This window comes from Lithobates pipiens, unplaced genomic scaffold (genome assembly GCF_037356315.1).
Source record: "Lithobates pipiens isolate NorthernLeopardFrog02 unplaced genomic scaffold, aLitPip1_a1.2 Scaffold_22, whole genome shotgun sequence".
Lineage (NCBI taxonomy): Eukaryota > Metazoa > Chordata > Amphibia > Anura > Ranidae > Lithobates > Lithobates pipiens.
Genome location: NW_027507784.1, coordinates 166,629,966 through 166,651,088, shown reverse-complemented (window position 1 = coordinate 166,651,088; position 21,123 = coordinate 166,629,966). Strand labels below are relative to the sequence as shown.

Below are 21,123 nucleotides of genomic sequence, written 5' to 3'. Positions count from 1 at the left end.
TAAGTGCTCGCTTATCCTCTCATAGGTTGCTGTCCTGAAAGACAATGTGGGAAAATTAGTTACTTACTGGTAACCTCTTTTCCGGGAGTCTTTCAGGACAGCACCATATACCCACCCTTGTTGGGTTATCATTTTGGGTTCCTGGCTCGGGAACCATCAAAAAAGCAGTTTAAGGTGTATGATGCGTTCTTGTGTCTCCCCAGCTGGCCGGAGTTGCTCTTGAATTACTGAAGAGCCGGCGGGGAAGTATGCCTTTTTAAATCTAGGCTGGGCTGTGTTTCCCAAGAAGGGAGGAGCCAAGGTCTCTCATAGGTTGCTGTCCTGAAAGACTCCCGGAAAAGACGTTACCAGTAAGTAACTCTAATTTTTGCACTCTCTAGTTTCATTAAATCTGCCCCATTCAAGAGGAACTGGCCAAAATCTGATCAATATGTGGTCAGTGCCGCTCGACAGAAGGTGGATCCATCTGTCAGAATACAATGTCCCAGGTTAAACAAAACACAGCCCACTGGCTGACCGAAGTTAAACAAAAAAAAAGTTTATTTAGGTTAGCCATACAGGTCTAGATTTCTCACTTGAATCTCCCATCCACACCAAACAGCATGGAGGAACCACTTCCAGCTGTTTTAATCAGACATCCGCACACCCATGGCTGCTGATTCCTTCAAATTTTTCAGAGGGATTTCTTTACATCCTGGTGGTGCTGCCAGGGACACCCACAGCGAATTTTGAGCGATTTAACAAGGATCAGCTGAAGTTCAAGTCGAGCAAGGCTAGCATGCGAAAGAGCAGTGAGCTGCCCAGGTAAATGAGATAAAGCATATTTTTCTGTGTCTAGGCCTGCAATAATCTTTAGTGTTAAAATGTTGGAAGCTATTAATCATTGTGCTTTAGACAAGGTTGATAATAAGTAAATTATTTCCAAGACAAACACCTTTTTTTATTTTTTTATTTTTTTACTTGTAATTGTAATTTTTGAGTGAGTTGATAGAATGTTGTTTTTCATTGTAAATACAAAAAACGGCTTGCATAATACATACCATAGAGTGAATTATCCTTCAGAATATTGCAAAATTGGATCATCATTATTCAAATTTTGAATTAATTATGGGTAATATTTGTATCTTTTTTTTGGTCTTGTTCGCCACTTAACCTTTGTCTCATTTTGTCTTTCAGCCATTTACTTTTTGCTGCATTGGATCTGCAGGCCAAAAGACCAACACGCCACCCCCTTCTCAGATTCCAGACCCACCTGTTTCACCACCATCCAACACAAGCCGGTCATCACTGGGTGGTATTTTATCTTCACCCTCCAGAAGTGGCTCTCAAGGAAAAACCGATTCTTTGAAAGTAATTTCTGCAGGTACTCAGGATAGTGAATGGGGAACGCCGACATCACTTGAGGGTCAGCTTGCATCAGTTCTCATATTTCATGATGTATTGCAAGCTACACATGTGAAGGGACTGTATTTGGCAGGTAAGTGCCATCAGCTTCATTTTTTATAATTATCATTCGTATTTTATATGAAGCCAAAACTATTGCATGCAGAAGATTGCAGACGAAAGCGCTGCATAAACTGTTGGCGCTATATAAATCCTGTATAATAATAATATTGGTATTTTTATATCTTTTCATTTCATTTTTCAGGTCCTAATAGCTTGAATCCTTGGAAATCAGGAGACTCAGAATTAGCAGATTTACCTAACAAACTTCTCCTTTATTACACACCAAAGGTTAGCTGAAACTTTTTTTTCATTTGTGTGTAAAAAACGTATGACAAGTATCTTACATTATTGTATGTGACTCCTTCTGCTCTGTTTTATTTTCTCAGAACCAATCATGACTAGGCAAGATACTAAATTCAAATATTATTGCAATCTTGCATATGAAAGATTTATATTTACTTAATGTATCTTGTCTTAGTCTGGCTGTTCAACTTGAGTAGTCTCCTGAGGTAGTATTGTTGCCTTTGTCTCCTCCCTGAACCAGCAAACTACATAAACTTTATAGTGAGCATAGCAGTGTCAAATAAAAGAGCCTTGTAGGGATGAGCTCCCGCGTGTTCACATACTCCACGGGCAGAGCCCGCCAGGAAGTCGGCGTAGCGCTGCGACAATCAGGCAGTGAGACATTGGCTGATCTCTGCAGCCGCACATTGGAGCAATGTCTCACTGCCTGTGATTAGCGCTGCGCTGACTTCCTGGAGTCTGCACGTTGAGTATGCGAACACACCGTAGCTCATCCTTATTTGTTAGGAATATAAGCAACTACTGGATGATATTATATGGCACTGTTTTGCACTACCTGAAAAAAGTGAGAAAGACCTGTCCCCAACTAGCATACCTCAAGTGACCACTCACTTTTGACTATGAAGCTGAAGAATCGCTCAGTTAGTAAAGCCAAATCAATTAAGTGGGACTAATATGAATATTTCAAAATTCTTGCATGACGGTAATAATATGAATGCATTATGAAAGCTAGCGTCACCATGTGCACATGGCATCTCATTTATACAAATTACATTAAATTAGAGATGCATGCAACATCATATTGTTATAACAGACTATACTGTTTCACTGTCTATTCATACTGTGCTGCTCAGTGATGGCCCAGTGCAATGACAAGCAGATATCTGTTGTTTGCAGTAGGCCCACCTTACACCTCTGCACTTTGTTAGTGTTCACTGGGGGGAAATAGAACATGCTGTATTTAAACAGTGCAATGCATTACAACACGTCGCACTCACAAAGAAAAAAAAAAAGGTAGTTTGGCTCCTGTTGTGAAAAAAAACTGCACATCAACATCAACAAGTTTTATGAATTCATTCTTACTAGGATGCATACAAGAGACTAAAATGTATTGAAGTTGACATAAGTATACATGTATTTGTGCATGGACAGGACGTGAGTATGGTACAAATTTTCCACTGTAAGCATGCCTGCAGAGGGTCAGTCCTTCAAAAGCTAATCTTGCAGTTATGAATATACTTAAATTTGCTGAAAACATACATTGAGTTATCTTATTACACAAGGCTTCTTAACAGAGTTAAAATAGAAACATAAAGAGCAAGACGCTTTAACAGGTGAATGAGTGTGATGGATAACAGTATCAACTTTGCAGTGCTTAGGTCAAAGTCAAAGAGGTCAGCTGACTCGTTCATACAGCCGTATGCTAATATTTGTGTTGGTTTATGATCTGATGGTCAGTATAATGCATTTTGTTTAATCTGTTTGCACAGGCTTGTGGAAATCCCATCTGTCTCGATTTATCGCAAAATCTATTGCATGGACGATTAACGGGGAACAAAGTTGTGAACTGGGACATTAAGGTATCTGGTTTTATGCTTTCCTCAGATAACAAGTCATCATATATCATAATAACTTATATCTAGGGGTCTATTTTTAAACCTTTTAACAAATTATTTAAACATTTGTTCAATCAAATTAAATTAGAAAATATGTAAACAAATATGTAAATCTTGTGTGAAAACATTTTTAAACAGACCCCTTAGTGTAACTTGACTATTTTCCAGACGATATACAATATTTAACTGTTGCATTAGATTAGCTACATATAATTAAAAATAAAAGTAAGCATCTGCATGCATAATATTAGGAAAGCATGAAGATTCACAATTTAACATACTGCAGCCTGCTGTGGAAATTTAGTAAAATGCAAACTAAACTCCAAATTAAATTTCTTGTGCCTTTATTAGAACATCAGGAGGCACGAGAAATTTCATTTGAAGTGCGGCTGTCCAGAATTTTCTACTCACCTTGATTTGCTTTATGCATTAGCTGGCACTTGGGGCTCTTCATTTGCTGGAAGAAAAACCTTTTTGTTTTTAGCAGACCTACCTGGAGCGGTGGTAACCCCATCTCTTTATTTGGTCATTATGAATTACTGTTTTCCATATTATGTAGGGCAACTTCTACCATTATAAAATTAAGTAATTTACTTAAAGTGTTTAGTTTCCTAAAATAAGCTAATGAGTGCATACTTGTCCCTGTACTCCGTCAATTGTGTGTTCATAAACTAGAATCTTATCTTGCCAGCTCGCCAGACCCCTTTGCTATCAACTTGTTTTTGCCTGGATTATAACTAAAGGAAACGGAGGCAAAGACATACAGTGTTTCTGTGAAGTACGTTCCGTAGCTGCCCCGTAGACATGTCAACCGGCTCCATAGAGAGCCGGTCACCTTCTCCTGCTATGCGAATTGGATGGGGGAAAAGCCGCATCCAATTTGCATAGGTGTGAACCCAGCCTTAAGCTCAACTTCAATGAAGTTTTTATTTTGGATACAATGGAGGTGGGTTAAGACTTTATAAAAAAATTTGTTGCTGTCTCTGGTTTTTGTTGGAGATATTTTCCTCACTTCCTGCCTTAATGACCACACAGGAAATAAAGTGTGATGAGCATGAAACACACAGTAAAATGATATATTCTTTTTACATGTATACAGTGCCAACAATTTAAACAGTACCTTACATACGATACATTCCCTACCCTTAACCACTCCCTGCCCAAGGTACGTCATATGATGTTCTGGACTTTTAGTAGGGATATCTGAGTGATGCCGCCCTCCAGTGCTTCTCCCAACTCGGCCCTGCGCTTGGCGAGCTGGAGAATGAATCGTTCGCCGCCGGAAGTTTACCTTAGAGATTTCTGGTGACCAAATGGTCCCCAGTCATCTCTATGACCCTCTGAGGACAGGGCGCGACGTTATGATGTCACGTCTGGGCCAGTGGAAGTAAAGAAAGCTGAGGACACCACTGGAAAGGCCAAGAGTTTTTCTTTATTTTTTGATCTCAGCCTTTCCTGCCTGAAGGAGTGATGTGGAATCTTATTGTTTCCACATCTCTCCATAAAAAGTACCTGTCACGCATTATTTCTATTACAAGGGATGTTTACATTCCTTGTTATAGAAATAAAAGTGATCAATATTTTTTTTTTTAAAAGAGAAAGTGTAAAAAAAAAAAAAAAAGTTATAAAAAAATAAAATAAAACAGCATTCCCTGCATGCTCACTCACAGAATCAAACGCATATATAAGTCGCGCCCGTATATGTAAACGTCATTCAGATTACACATGTGGTATATTGCCATGTGCGTTTGAGCAAAGGCAACAATTTTAGCCCAAGACCTCCTCTGTAACTCTAAACATGTAACCTGTAAAAAAAAAAATGTAAAGTGTCGCTTATGGAGATTTTTAAGTATTGAAGTTTGGCGCCATTCCATGAGTGTGTGTAATTTTAAAGTGGGACATGTTTAGTATCTATTTTGCTCAGCGTGACATCATCTTTCACATTATAAAGAAAAAATCCCAGGGTCTCTGCAAAAAAAAATAACATACATAATGTTTGGGGGTTCTGAGTAATTTTCTAGAAAAATAATTCAGATTTTTTTACATGTAGGAGTGAAGTGCCAGAATTAGCCTGCATGGGAAGTGGTTTAGAAACTTAGTCTAAAGCTGGCCATAGACATTTTTTATTGTTTTTTTGAGGGGTTTATTTATTTATTTTTTGACAGCAGGATTGATTCCTTCATCCACACTTGCGAGGTGAATGTAGGAGTTTCCCTCAGATTGTATTCTGACAGTGGGACTTGCCTCTGTCAAAATACACTGATCTGTCAAGTTAACGATCGACTTCTACACAGGGGCAGCCACACATGCATCGAAATTCGGCTAATCACTGCTGAAAAAGCTGAATTGTGATTTATCCATGGCCAGTTTAAGGTCCCTAACACATATGCATTCATACATACAGTGTCTTGCAAATGTATTCACCCCCTTGGCATTTTTAATTTTTTGTTGCCTCACAACCTGGATTTGAGGTATTGCATAATTTAATTTACAGAACAGGCCCACAGCTTTGTTTTTTATTGTAAAGCAAACAACAAAAAAGGACAAAATAGCATAAAAAGTAAATGTGCATAACTATTCACCCCCCTAAAGTCAATACTTTGTAGAGCCACCTTTTGCAGCTATCACAGCTACAAGTCGCTTTGGATAAGTCTCTATGAGCTTGACACATCTTACCACTGGGATTTTTGCCCATTCCTCCTCGCAGAACTGCTCCAGCGCCTTCAAGTTGGATGGTTTGTGCTTGTAAACAGCAATCTTTAAGTCTGACCACTATTGGATTGGATCCATTTTAACACATTTACATGTTTCCCCTTAAACCACTCAAGTGTTGCTTTAGCAGTATGTTTGTGGTCATTGTCCTGCTGGAAGGTGAACCTCCGTCCTATCCTCAAATCACACACAGAGTGGTACAGGTTTTGCTCAAGAATATCCCTGTATTTAGCACCAAACTCTGACCAGTTTCCCAGTCCCGACTGCTGAAAAAATCCCCACAGCATGATGCTGCCACCACCATGTTTCACTGTGGGGATGAGGTTCTTTGGGTGATGTGATGTGATGTGTTGGGTTTGCACCAGACATAGCATTTTCTTTGGGTAAAAAGTTAAATTTTAGTCTCATCAGACCGCTGTCGCTGTCACCTTCTGCTTCTTCTTCTCTTCTTCTTCTTCTTCCGATGTTGACATGACGCTCTCTCTGGCCGTAATGGCAGGGACACGTTGTGTGGCGAACTTATAAAGGGACAAGGGGCGTGGTTACCGGGCGATGTCACATGGCGACCCCGCCTCTTATGATGTCACAGTCCCAGCATCCTCTGGGGCTGTGACTTCATAAGGGGTGGGGTCACCATGTGACATCACCCGGCGACCCCGCCCCTTAAAGTCCGGTCGTGTGTGGGCAGGTCCGCTCGTTCAAAGTCTGGCGGGTTGTCCACCGGATAGTCCAATCGTGTGTACGCGGCATTAGATTGCACAGGTGGACATCCTTTCACTAATTTTGTGACTTCTGAAGGTAATTGGTTGCACAGAGCTTTTTATGGGCTTCATAACAAAGGGGGTGAATACATATGTACATGCCAATTTTCATTTTTTTATTTCTGAAAAATAGTTTTATGATATTTTTTATCAACATAGACTATTGTGTTCTGAGCCATCACATATAATTCAGATTAAAAAAAAAACATTGAACTAAAGGCTGTAATGTAACAAAATAGGTAAAAAGCCAAGGGGGTGAATACTTTTGCAAGGCACTGTACATGCATACATTCTAGGGGCAGTACAGACATGTATATAGTACCAACAATTTAACCACTTGCCGACCGCCGCACGACGATATACGTAGACAGAATGGCACGGGCAGGCATATGGGCGTACCTGTACGTCCCTGCCTTCCCGCGGGTGGGGGCCCGATCGGTGCCAGCGGCGGTCTGTATCCGTGCAGGAGCGATCCGGGATGAGGGGGCGGCCATTCATTCATGGCCACCCCCTCGCGATCGCTCCTGATGAATGGAAGTGAAGCATTGCATCACTTCCTCTCCTGTAATGTAAACACAGGCAGAGGAAGTGATGTAATCTCTCCTCCGTTTCGGTATTTTTCGTTCCGGCACCGAGGAGAGAGGATCGGTGAGTTGCACCAACACGACACTACACAGTAGAACATGCCAGGCACACTCACACCCCCCTTCACCCCCCGATCACCCCCCCAATTACCCCTGCCCCCCCAGTCACAGTGACACCAATTGCATTTTTTTTTTTGCATTGGTGTCATTTGTGACTGTAATAACTGTTAGGGCAGTTAGGGTTAGCCCCCTTTAGTTCTAATGTACCCCCCTAACCCCCCCAATAAAGGTTTAACCCCGTGATCACCCGGCGGGTGTCATTTGTGACTGTAATAACTGTTAGGGCAGTTAGGGTTAGCCCCCTTTAGTTCTAAGGTACCCCCCTAACCCCCCCAATAAAGGTTTAACCCCGTGATCACCCCCCGTCGCCAGTGTCACTAAGGCTGGGTTCACATTGCAGCGGTTTATGAGAACGGATGTGATTCGCACCGCACTGCAGTGCAAATCACATCCGATCTCTGTGCGATTCGAGTTCAGCCATACAGATAGTATGGCTGAATTCGCGCCGCACCCGCCGCAAACTCGCACGGGACCCTTTTTTTGGTCCGCAGCAGAATCGGATCGCATGGGTGTTCACACCATGCGATCTGAGTTTGCAGATCGCACTGCGATGTGCAAACTGATCTGGGGGTGTCATTAACATTTCACTGACACTCCCAGCAGTTCGCATAGGGCAGTGTGAACTGCCGCCGGGAGGCATGCGATGCGGGAACCCGCCGCGGATTCGTGGCGTTCCCGCATCGCTCCAGTGTGAACCCAGCCTAATAAGCGATCGTTTTTCTGATCGCTGTATTAGTGTCACAGGTGACGCTAGTTAGGCAGGTAGGTATTTAGGTTCGCCGCAGCTTTTTATAGCGCCAGGGACCCCCATATACTACCGCATAAAGCCCCCTGATTGCCCCCTAGTTAACCCTTTCACCAGTGATCACCATATAACTGTTACAGGTGACGCTGGTTGGTTAGTTATTTTTTTATAGTTTCAGGGCACCCGCCATTTATTACCTAGTCTCACTAGTGTACCCCTAAATTTAGGGGTGTCTACTTTCCAAAATGGGGTCATTTGGGGGGGGTTTGTGCCATCTTGGCATTTTATGGCCTTCAAAACTGTAACGCCCTTAGAAAGCCTGAAGGCGGTGCTTGGTTTTCGGGGCCCCGTACGCGGCTAGGCTCCCAAAAAGTCCCACATATGTGGTATCCCCGTACTCAGGAGAAGCAGCAGAATTTAGTTTGGGGTGTCATTTCACATATGCCCATGGCATGCGTGAGCAATATATCATTTAGTGACAACTTTGTGAAAAAAAAAAAAAGTTTGTAATTTTCCCGCAACTTGTGGCAAAATATAAAATATTCCATGGACTCAACATGCCTCTCAGCAAATAGCTTGGGGTATCTACTTTCTAAAATGGGGTCATTTGTGGGGGTTTTGTGCCATCTTGGCATTTTATGGCCTTCAAAACTGTAATAGGTAGTGAGGAGTGAAGTCAAAAATTTACGCCCTTAGAAAGCCTGAAGGCAGTGCTTGGTTTTCGGGGCCCCGTACGCGGCTAGGCTCCCAAAAAGTCCCACATATGTGGTATCCCCGTACTCAGGAGAAGCAGCAGAACTTATTTTGGGGTGTCATTTCACATATGCCCATAGCATGTGTGAGCAATATATCATTTAGTGACAACTTTGTGAAAAAAAAATAAAAAAAAATAAAAGTTTGTAATTTTCCCGCAACTTGTGCCAAATATTAAATATTCCATGGACTCAACATGCCTCTCAGCAAATAGCTTGGGGTGTCTACTTTCTAAAATGGGGTCATTTGTGGGGGTTTTGTGCCATATTGGCATTTTATGGCCTTCAAAACTGTGATAGGTAGTGAGGAGTGAAATTACAAATGTATGCCCTTAGAAATCCTGAAGGCGGTGCTTGGCTTTCGGGGCCCCGTACGCGGCTAGGCTTCCAAAAAGTCAACCACATGTGGTATCTCCGTACTCAGGAGAAGCAGCAGAATGTATTTTGGGGTACAATTCCACATATAACCATGGCATGTGTGAGCAATATATCATTTAGTGACAACTTTGTGTAAAACAAAAAAAATTATTCAATCTCTTGAGGCAAAAAAATAAAATATTCAATGGGCTCAACATGCCTCTTATCAATTTTCTTAGGGTATATACTTTCCAAAATGGGGTCATTTGGGGGGGGGTTTGTACTGCCCTGCCATTTTAGCACCTCCAGAAATGAGATAGGCAGTCATAAACTAAAAGCTGCGTAAATTCCAGAAAACGTACCTTAGTTTGTAGATGTGACAACTTTTGCGCAAACCAATAAATATACAGTTATTGACTTTTTTTTTACCAAAGACATGTGGCTGAATACATTTTGGCCTAAATGTATGACTTAAATTGAGTTTATTGGATTTTTCTAATAACAAAAAGTAGAAAATATCTTTTTTTTTCAAAATTTGCGGTCTTTTTACGTTTATATCGCAAAAAATAAAAATCGCAGAGTCAGTCAAATACCTTTAAAAGAAAGCTCTATTTGTGGGAAAAAAAGGACGCAAATTTTGTTTGGGTACAACATTGCATGACCGCGCAATTACCAGTTAAAGCAGCGCAGTGCCAAATTGTAAAAAGACCTCTGGTCTTTGACCAGCAAAATGGTCCAGTCTGAAAGTGGTTAAGCAGTGCCTTACATATTGTACGTTCCATGCCCTCAAGGAGCTTACAGTCTACAGCTAACCTTAAAGGGTTTATTTTTTATTTTTCGTTCAGCCAGCAGGATGGATTATTCCATCCACACAACCAAAGTAGATTGGGGAATCTTCCCTGCTGAGTTGTATTTTGACATTGGAACACTGTCAGGGAGAACACAAAAACTCAATGCAGATTGCAGCCTGGCTGAGATTAAGTACTGGTTCACACTAATGCAGTATGAGAAACCACATGTGATTTGGACAGGAATCACACCGCATTCTTGTTCAGGTCATTCATTTTGAATGGCTCAAATTACACTGCACCCACACATAAAAGGTGCATTCACCTGCACTGGAATCAGATCACATTGGGTGTCCACACAGTGGTGTAGCGGTTAGCACTCTCACCTAGCAGTAAGAAGCGTCACTGGTTCGAATCCCAACCAATACACTACCTGCTGGAGTTTGCATGTTCTCCCTATGCCGCGTGGGTTTCCTCCCACAATCCAAAGACATGCAGGTAGGTTAATTGGCCTCTGTCCAAAATTGGCCCTAGTATATGAATGGGGACCTTGGATTGTGGGGACTGATGTGAGTGTGCAATGTACAGGGATAGGGACAATTGTAGACACTCACTCAGGTTGAACTGGATGGACTGGTGTCTTTATTCAACCTTACTAACTATGAAACATATGATCCGATTCAGCCAATCGCACTGCGTTTTATGACCTGTTTTTGGGGTGACGTTAACTTAACATTGACACCCTCAGCAGTTCATATGAATGGAGTATGATTGTGATGTGGTGTGGGAAATGCATAGAAATCGCTGCAAATCCTGCACCCCATCAGTGTGTTCTGAGACTAAAACTAAGGACCCCAGTGTTGTAAGGCAGAAGTGCTATCAGCTAAGCCATTGTGCTGCCACTAAGCTCACTTTATAGCAATTTTATGTACAGCAGTGTTCAGATAAAGACTCTCTAGTACCATTAAGAAATTTACAGGGAAAGAAATCTCTTGATCTACATCAAAAAGTGATACAGAGAATCGGAACAAAGAGGTATTGTTGTACAGGAAACAGGTGTGCTCTCAGTTTTATGGCTGTATCATTATACCTGAGATTATTGTGCTATTAAAAGTAGACACCAGGAGTGCAAATGAATTATTTTACTGACTTCCTTTTATTTCTTTTTTAGGACATGATTAACTGCGTTGGTGGACTAAATATATTATTTCCACTGTTGGAACAGATCAGCTTATTAAATGAATCAGCCTGTGAAAAATCAGAGCCTGTCATGCTGCCCCCAGAACTAATAACCCCAACAGAAGGAGATTTTGTAGTTCTGTCTTCTACAAAAGCTTCAGGTATAAATACACAGATAGTGTGTGTGTGTATGTGTGTGTGTATGTATGTGTATATATATATATATATATATATATATATATATATATATATATATATATATACAATTTATCAGGTTTATTTCAGTAAAGCACAGCAATAACCTCATCACTGGTTACTATTCTTGGCAACTGCACACAATCTATCTAGATTTACTTTAATCCCCTTAAGTCAGTTTAGGAGACTAAACTTTGCCACAGTTTGCACTTTGCCCTAAACTATACATTTACAGTTTCCTAAAGTACATTTAAAAGTACAACTCTGATTTTAAAACAAGTTGGATTAAATTGACTTGCCCCCTTCACTCTCCCCATTTCATAGACATGCCCCATTACAGACTATGCTTGCTCTGAGCCAACGTACTGCATATTCCAGCCATTTCCTTGTAGGCTCTAATAGAGAAGTCACCTGATTTCGGGCTTTCAAAGTTTCAACTTGCCCTGTAAAAGGATTGATTAACATTAGTTATGTGTTCACTGCTGAATGCAATGTTCTAATTATATTCTCTGAAATATCATGTATTGGATAAAATAAATGATGTACTCCACTTCACTGTTGATTGTATGAAGTTCCAGAAGTTTATTGTTTTTACTTAGCAAATAAAAAAATAAGCTGATGATGCCAGTACTTTAATAGAATCATAGAAAGTCCTAGGATTACATTTGTATACTGTGATGGTGTATTTGACCTTTGAAAGAGGTACAACTCTAGAATGAGATATGTATATCTATTTTTGCAACCATATTGTGATAACACCTAGTTTATATTTGTTGCATGTTCTTCCCATTTCCATAACTTAAAGATTATGTTACCCCAACAAAGTACCCCTACTTTCTTATTTCAAACTGATCACACTAGGCATAGAAGCATATCCTTCCCAGTGTGGTCAGTTTTCTCGCTGTGCTGGGGGAACAGCCTTCCTGTCCTCCGATGGACAAGACTTCTGCTGACATGCCCCACTCCACAGCCATTTGCTGGGAAGATCAGGGCAGTGTTGCTTCTCCACCCCCAACTCTCTAAGCCCTTTATGCAGAGGAGAACAGAGATTATGTGACCATTTATAAAAATAAATAAGAAAAAAAGGTATGTATAATGAGATACATGGATTGAAATTCAGCCGGTAGAGCAGGGACTGGCCAAGATTTGATCAATCTATGGGCAGGCTGATTGTACCCAAGTCGATCCATCAGTCGACTTGGGTAAGCCAGCCTGTTGGATTTTTTACATACGATTACTGCCGGTGGTTATAGCCGCTAGCAGTAATCTGCAAATGTTTGTGTTTTATCAAAAAAGAAGAACTAATTATGAAGTTAATGATGAAAGTTAATGATGAAACCTGTGTAATTGGTATTGTGGCCTCACTAAATAGGATGATACCTGGTCACTTTATGCAGTTTTTTGTTTCATGCACTGTTTTTAACTTTACAGAGGCCCGTCTGGAGAAGAATATTGTTGCTACTTTCATTTTGATGCTCAAACACTTTATTCAGAGACATCCAATCAACCAGGATAATCTTATTCATTCCCATGGAGTAGCTACACTGGGGGCTTTGCTACAGAAGGTAACACTGAGCTGTGTACTATTAAAAGCTGAATTCTAGGCAGCTATAAAAGACTCAATAATTCAGCTCTGTGATCATTAATATGTCAATAAATACATTTTTTAAATACAAGCAGTGTACGGATCTGACAATGACCAGGCATCATCAGCCTGTTGCAGTCTCTGTGCAGAAGATTAATGGATTATGAGAAAAAGCAGTATAAGGAGCAAATCAACTTGTGTGCTGACGCATCACATACTAGCACATTATGTGACACTTACCTGCAAACAAAGCCTGTGTCGTCCCCGCTGCTGACCACATCCATCTTCGCCCGTCATCTTTGACAGTGTAACTGCCGGAGTTGTGTGACGTCCCTCGCATGCATGGGCACAGGAGCCGCCGGTCACGGCATACGATCCAGAAGAAATGGCACATAGGTTTATAGTAAATATCTCCTAAATGGCACAAGCATTTACAGTAAATATCTCCTAAATGGCACACGTTTAGGAGATATTTACAGTACCTGCAGGTAAGCCTTATTCTAGGCTTACCTATAGGTACTAAGTATACAGGAGAGTATACAACCTCTTTAGGAGGGAGGAGAGAAAGGAAAGAATGAGGAAGGAAGGGGAAGAAAACTGGAAGGGAAAAAGGGGAATCACCCCCGGGGAGCAGAAATTACCATCTCCAATTGGGCAGTATAACCGGTGAGTGGCGCAGCTTATGCATATTGGAGGAATTCATCAGAGAAGTATAAGTGATCGCAGTAAAACCATCAAGTCTGTTCTGCAGATTTATCCTGAAGAGCAGAAGCCGGTTCTTCCATTTGTTCAATGTCATTCACTAGGAGTATTTCTTTAATATTTTCCTGGCCTATTTAGGCTTTGGAAAAGTTTTAATGTGCCTATTTTTTCCTTTATGGAAAGTGCAAAGTGAAGGTACACATCCTGTCCATTTTTTGCTGGATCCCCCATAGACTCCGATATCTTTGAGTGTCATCAGCAGATATCCCTGGCCGGTGGATCTTGGCCAAAAAAGTCTGTTGATTAGGTTGGATTGCTTTAAAAGGAGATTATTGTTCTCCCTAGATAAGTGAAGCTGGGTTACCTATGGTGCACATCATGTTGATTAAATAAATGTGCTGTATGTCTGTGTGCACATTTATCAAATAAAAATCTCATCAGGTCCATGTTACAGAAAGCCAGAAATGAAAAAAGAAAATAGATGGCAGATGCGGCTGTAATTTGGTAGTCATCCATAGCAACCCAAAAACCAGATACTAATACTGGAAATGCTGAAGGAAGAGGATTGGCAGACATGTCCTCATGTATCTACCAAATGTAGATTAACTCAAGCTTTTTCATCAAATATAGTATACCCCATTTAGATTGTATGCACTAGGCTTTTAATCACCAAATACCTGCTGTAAGAGATACAGTAGCTGACTTTCTTCATACAATATGGTATTGTAAATATATTTTGTGAATTCTGGCACCAAATCACAGAATGCATTGCAAATTCCTATGCCTTTCCTAACATTTATAGTCTTAAAATTTGCTTAGGACTTCTGGAGGACCTGTGCTTGTCCACTCACTAGTGAAAATGTTTTATTTTTTTATTTTTTCTAAAAGCAATGTATCTGAGATGGACGACTCCGTACTGTTCAACCTTAACTGTGTGGATACAGTTGATCAATACCAGTCTTGCTTTATATAACATGACATACGAGATTAGGGACACCCTAGGTTTTCTAATAAGGTGTGGGATTCCTGAATCTCTGCCTTAGCTGATGTGCGTTTTTTTTCTTTAGGTGAACTTATCCATTAAGGATATCAAATGTTATAATGGGAGACTTCCACTGTAATTGTTTTAACTGTGTCTATTGTTTATTTGATGTGGATGTGGATCTTCCTCATTATTGGCAGAGAACCACTTTATGAAAATCTCTGCTAAGCATGAGTATGCTATGGGAACCTGGGAACTGTGTGCCAGTTATTTCAATCAAGCTTAGGGGGCAGAGCTGGTAATAGTAGAAGCCATCTGAATGGCTGCAGTGTTCAGGACAATCAATAAGAGTTTGAGAATATGGCAGTATGAAGAAGAGTGGATCTACACACAAATATACATAGATCTACAACTAAGTGCAGACCTCATTCCCATGTCAGTGCCATGTTCTTGGAGGTATATGTTCCAAGAATGAAAAGAAAAACATAATGACCATAAGGTATACTTTTTGGCAAAAAGTTTAGAAAATGACAAGAATAATCATAAAAACAGATTTCCAATCGTAAACCTGGTAGCAGTTGAAGCTTAATATTTAGGCAGAGGAAGGTGGGGGGATTATTTAATCCTACTTCAGATTGTGTGGGGAAGTGGGAGTGTACCTCTGGATTTGTATATACTGTATAGGTATAATAGGATTATGAAAGGAGACGTACAGCCAAAGCTTGTGCAGCCAAAGGGTGCAGGGCAGAGAGCTGGTGACTGACCGTCGCCAGCTTTTTGCCTAGAGAGCCCTGAGAACCAAGCAAGCAGTAGAGTTTGATCGCTCGGTTCTCAGTCTTAGAGCTGGCAGGGGATGGATGCAGCATTGGACCAAAGCAGCTTTAACCACTTGACCACTGGGCACTTAAACATCCTTAATAACCAGACCAATTTTCAGCTTTCGGTGCTCTCACATTTTGAATGACAATTACTCAGTCATGCAACACTGGACCTATATGAAATTTTTGTCCTTTTTTTCACACAAATGGAGCTTTCTTTTGGTGGTATTTAATCACCGCTGGGTTTTTTATTTTTTGTGCTATAAAAGAAAAAATACAGAAAATTCTGTAAAAAAAATGAATTTTTCTTCATTTCTGTTATAAAATTTAGCAGATTAGTAATTTTTTCTTCATAAATTTTGGCCAAAATTTATACCACTACATATCTTTGGTAAAAATAAGTACAAATTGGTGGATATTATTTGGTCTTTGTGAAAGTTAGAGTCCACAAGCTGTGGTGCCAATATCTGAAAATTGATCACACCTGAAGTACTGACGGCCTATTTCAATTCTTGAGACCCTAACATGTCATAAAATTACAAATACCCCCCAAATGACCCCTTTTTTGGAAAGAAGACATTCCAAGGTATTTAGTAAGAGGCATGATGAGTTTTTTGAAGTTGTCATTTTTTCCCACAATTCTTTGCAAAATCAAGATTTTTTTTACTTTTTTTTTTTTTTTTCACAAAATTGTCATATTATCAGTTTATTTCTCACACAGCATATGCATACCACAAATGACACCCCAAAACACATTCTGCTATTACTCCCGTGTACGGCGATACCACATGTGTGAGACTTTTACACAGTGCGGCCACATACAGAGGCCCAACATGCAGGGAGCGCCATCAGGCGTTCTGGAGCACCCAGGACAATTCTGACATTTCTCTCCTACATGTAAAAATCATCATTTATTTGCTAGAAAATTACATCGAATCCCAAAACATTATATATGTTTTTTTAGCAAACACCCTGGAGAATACAATGGTGGTCGTTGCAACTTTTTATCTCGCACGGTATTTGCGCAGCAATTTTTCGAATGCTTTTTTTTGTGCTTAAAAAAACACAGTAAAGTTAGCCCAATTTTTGCATAATGTGAAAGATGAAGTTACACCGAGTAAATCGATACCTAACATGTCACTCTTCAAAATTGCACAGGCTCGTGGAATGGCGCCAAACGTCGCTACTTAAAAATCCCCATAGGCGACGATTTAATTTTTTTTTTACTGGTTATATGTTTTGAGTTACAGAGGAGGTCTAGGGCTAGAATTATTGCTCTCGCTCCAACGTATGCAGCGATACCTCACATGTGTGGTTTGAACACCGTTTTCATATGTGGGCGGGACTTACGTATGCGTTCGCTTCTGCATGCGAGCACATGGGGACAGGGGCGCTTTAAAAAAAAAAAAAAAATTTATTGTTCATTTTACTTTATTTATTTTAGTTTGACATTTTTTTCTCCAAAAATAAAATTTTTGATCGCTTTTATTCCTATTACAAGGAATGTAAACATCCCTTGTAATAGGAATATGGCATGACAGGTCCTCTTTACAGTGAGATGTGGGGTCAATAAGACCCCGCATCTCACCTCTAAGCTGGGAAGCCTGAAAAAAAAAAAAAAAGATTCTGGATTTGATAGTATTGGCGAGTTGGTAGAAGCACCGGAGGGCGGCGGGAGGGGGGGGGGTGTCTATGGCTGGGTATTGCAGGGTATCACCGACTATGGCTGGGTATGGCTGGGTATATCAGAGTATGGCTGGGTATCTCAGAGTATGGCGTTGCAGAGTATTGCGTTGCAGAGCATTGCAGGATATTGGAGGGTGTTGCAGAGCATTGCAGAGTGTTGCACGGTATTGGCAGGTGTTTCAGAGCATTGCAGAGTGTTGCAGGGTATTGGTGGGTGTTGCAGAGCATTGCAGAGTGTTGCAGAGCGTTGCAGAGTGTTGCAGGGTATTGGCGGGTGTTGCAGAGCGTTGCAGGGTATTGCAGAGTATTGCAGGGTATTGCAGGGTAATGCAGGGTATTGCAGGGTATTGCAGGGTATTGCAGGGTAATGCAGGGTAATGCAGGGTAATGCAGGGTAATGCAGGGTAATGCAGGGTATTGCAGAGTAATGGAAGGGTAATGCAGACTATTGCAGACTATTGCAGACTATTGCAGACTATTGCAGGGTATTGCAGGGTATTGCAGGGTAATGCAGGGTATTGCAGGGTATTGCAGGGTAATGCAGGGTAATGCAGGGTAATGCAGGGTATTGCAGAGTAATGGCAGGGTATTTGCAGGGAATTGAGGGGTCATTTTCGGTGAGCAGCGATGTGGGCACTGCAGATGCAGCCCACATCGCTGCTGACACCGATCTCTTCCCCCTCCCCTGTTCCGATCGGTACAGAGAGGGGGGGGGGGGAGGAACCGGCGTCATAACATGACGCCGGTTTGTTTACAAGTGATCACTCCGTCATTTGACGGAGCGATCACGTGGTAAACGGCTGCGACGAGCGGCCGTTTACCGTGATCCGTGATGCGCCGGGTCCTGTGGACCCGGCGGTCACGGATGCTCTCGAGTGCGCGCCCCAGGGGGCGCGCGACAGCGGAATTCTGGGAGGACGTCATATGACGGCCTCCCACAGTTAAGAAACCGCCCTGAAGCCGTCATTCGGCTATAGGGCGGTTATTAAGTGGTTAATCTAGGTAAGTATGATTCTACAAAAAAAAAAAAAACTTCTCTTTTAGCTGCTGTAATCCTGAAAACTTATTTTTAAAAGCATGAAATGTGTGGATTTCATCAAAAAGTCTGTTTGAGGTGATTATGTTCTAAAATCAAAAAGCCTTAAAGTGGTTGTAAACCTCAGACATGACATATGAACAAAGCATATCCCTCTAGTGTGTACTTGTCTCAATCCAGAGCACTAAGAGTAATTTCTGTCTGCTGCCCCAGTCTTCTACTATCAGCATGAATCACTTCTGACAAGTTTTCCTGACACCAAGAGAAAAATGGTGACAAGGGAGGGAGCTCCAGCATATTGACAGCCTAAACTCTGTTCTTTGTTTGCTTTCTGAAAGGAGGTGTGTCCCTTTCCTCCAATCAGCTCTGTTCACTGATGACACTTCAGCTCCCCGCCACCTGCTTTTCAGAGCTGAAATATCCAGAGTAAATTCTGCGCTTTGAATGGATATAGGGGAAAGACAACTGTATTGCATGTACATCTTGTGTAGGGAGATTTTTCATCCCTGTGTACCACCTAAAGCCAGTCACTTCACTGAGTATATGTAAGGGTTTACAACCACTTTAATGGCACACGCATTGAATGATCGAGTAAACCCATGACTCCTGTAGTAGGTAAGTAAGCAAAAAGTAATTTTCCTGCCAAATGTTTTTCTGCACTTGTATAATAAGCTGTGTGGGATCTCTAACTGACTATTGTAAATGAATAATATGTAATTGTATATATCAGTATAGTATAATGGATTATTGGTGGTTGAATTTATCCTAAAAATGACAGGATATATGTCACTTATTTTCTTAAATGCCTTCATAAGGAGAATGAAAGAAAGTTTCACTGTTCAAAAAGACACAGGTTTTAAGTAAACCCTTTTACTATTTTACTGGTCAAAAATATATTATTCCTTTGTGTAGATCCCCTTTGATTTATACTTCCATACCGTTTCATGTTCCCTCATATAATTGTGCTTAGAGAGCACTAGTCATGCTTCCCACTGTGGTCCTGCAATACCTTCTTCTATCAGCTACACTGCATTATCTCAGAACCTGAGACTTTTCTGAGAATATTATTATTATTATTATTCACGATTTATATAGCGCCAACAGTTTATGCAGTGCTTTACAATGTATAGGGGGGACAACACAATTACAGTACAATACAAAAGGTACAGGAGGGCCCTGCTTGTAGAGCTTACATTCTAAAGGGAGAGGGTGGTGGTACAAAAGGTAATAGCTGCAGAGAATGATTTGATGGGGGTGGCTCTGGGACAGTTAGGTTGGTGTGGGATAGGCTTCCCTGAATAAATGAGTTTTCAGGGAACTCCTAAAGGTGGACAGGGTAGGGGCTGATCGGACAGACTGGGGCTGGGAGTTCCAGAGGATGGGAGAGGCTCTGGAAGGCGAAGGCGAGCATGAGAGGAGGTAACAAGGGAGCTAGAAAGCAGAAGGTCCTGGGAGGAGGAGGGGATGATTTGGACGATATCTGCAGATGAGGTTGGTGATGTAGATGGGGGCGATGTTGTGGATGGCTTTGTATGTTATGGTTAGCATTTTGAATTTTACACGGTGGTGTAGGGGAAGCCAGTGAAGCGATTGGCAGAGAGGGGCAGCAGTCACGGAACGATTAGTGAGGTGTATTAGTCTAGCAGCAGCATTCATAATAGACTGAAGGGGGGATAGCCTGCTTAAGGGTAGGCCATTAAGGAGAGAGTTGCAGTAGTCAAGGCGGGAAATAATCAAGGAGTGAACGAGTTGCTTTGTGGTGTCATTAGTCAGGAAGGGTCGAATTCTGGAGATGTTGCGGAGATGAAGGTGGCAGGATTTAGCCAGTGATTGGATATGGGGGCTGAAGGAGAGGTCAGAGTCGAGGATTACACCCAGGACCCTGGCATGTGTGGAGGGACCAATGGCTGTGTTGATATTAATGGTGAAGTCATGGGGGGGGGGGGGATCGTGAAGGAGGAAATATAACAAGCTCAGTTTTAGAAAGATTGAGTTTGAGGAAGTGGTGTGACATCCATACTGATATGTCATTCAGTAAGTTGGAGATCTGTGAGGAGATTGAGGGGGTTAGTTGAGGAGTGGAGAGATAGATCTGGGTGTCGTTGGCATAGAGGTGGTATTGGAAACCATGGGAGTTTATCAACTGGCCCAGGGAAGAGGTATAGAGCGAGAATAGGAGGGGCCCAAGGACAGAACCTTGGGGTACCCCAACAGAAAGAGGAAAGGGAGCAGAGGAGATGGAGTTGTAAGTGACACTAAAAGTGCGCTGAGATAGGTAGGAGGAAAACCAGGATAAAGTAGAATCGCAGAGGCCAAGGGAGCGTAATTTGCTGAAGAGGAGCAGGTGGTCAACTGTGTCAATCTATGTATGAGATCTCATTAAGGTCCCTTTCACACTCCCGCAACTTCAGAGTCGCACAATTTTTGCCGCGATTTCAGGGAATTCCTGTGTAACTCACATCAAAGTCGGACCAAAGTAGTGCAGGGACTACTTTGAAGTCGTACTAATATGAATGGTTGTCATTGGAAATCATGGGGAACGACTTGTCATGCGACTTTGCAGTCTCAATTCACAGAACAAGTCATACAAGTGTGAAAGGGGCCTAAAGCTGACTTGAATTATAAAAGGGACGATTGTCTATAATTTCAGGAAGATTTAGAAATGTTAATTGTGCCTACACATTGCCTTGAACAGTATACAGTGCTGTGCAAAAGTGGTCGGAACTTGTGGAGAAATGCTGCAGAATGAAAATAAT

At 41.4% G+C, this 21,123-nt stretch overlaps 1 protein-coding gene across 1 annotated transcript in view; it reads left to right on the top strand.

Moving 5' to 3' along the window:
* The window catches only part of LOC143924327 (neurobeachin-like protein 1), a 305,361-nt gene that overhangs the window by 176,987 nt on the left and 107,251 nt on the right, over positions 1-21,123 (top strand). The window contains exons 17-21 of the mRNA XM_077448578.1: positions 1,177-1,477; positions 1,649-1,734; positions 3,240-3,329; positions 11,356-11,524; positions 12,990-13,123. Of these exons, the coding sequence (XP_077304704.1) occupies positions 1,177-1,477; positions 1,649-1,734; positions 3,240-3,329; positions 11,356-11,524; positions 12,990-13,123 (780 nt within the window). The remainder of the gene's footprint in view (positions 1-1,176; positions 1,478-1,648; positions 1,735-3,239; positions 3,330-11,355; positions 11,525-12,989; positions 13,124-21,123) is intronic.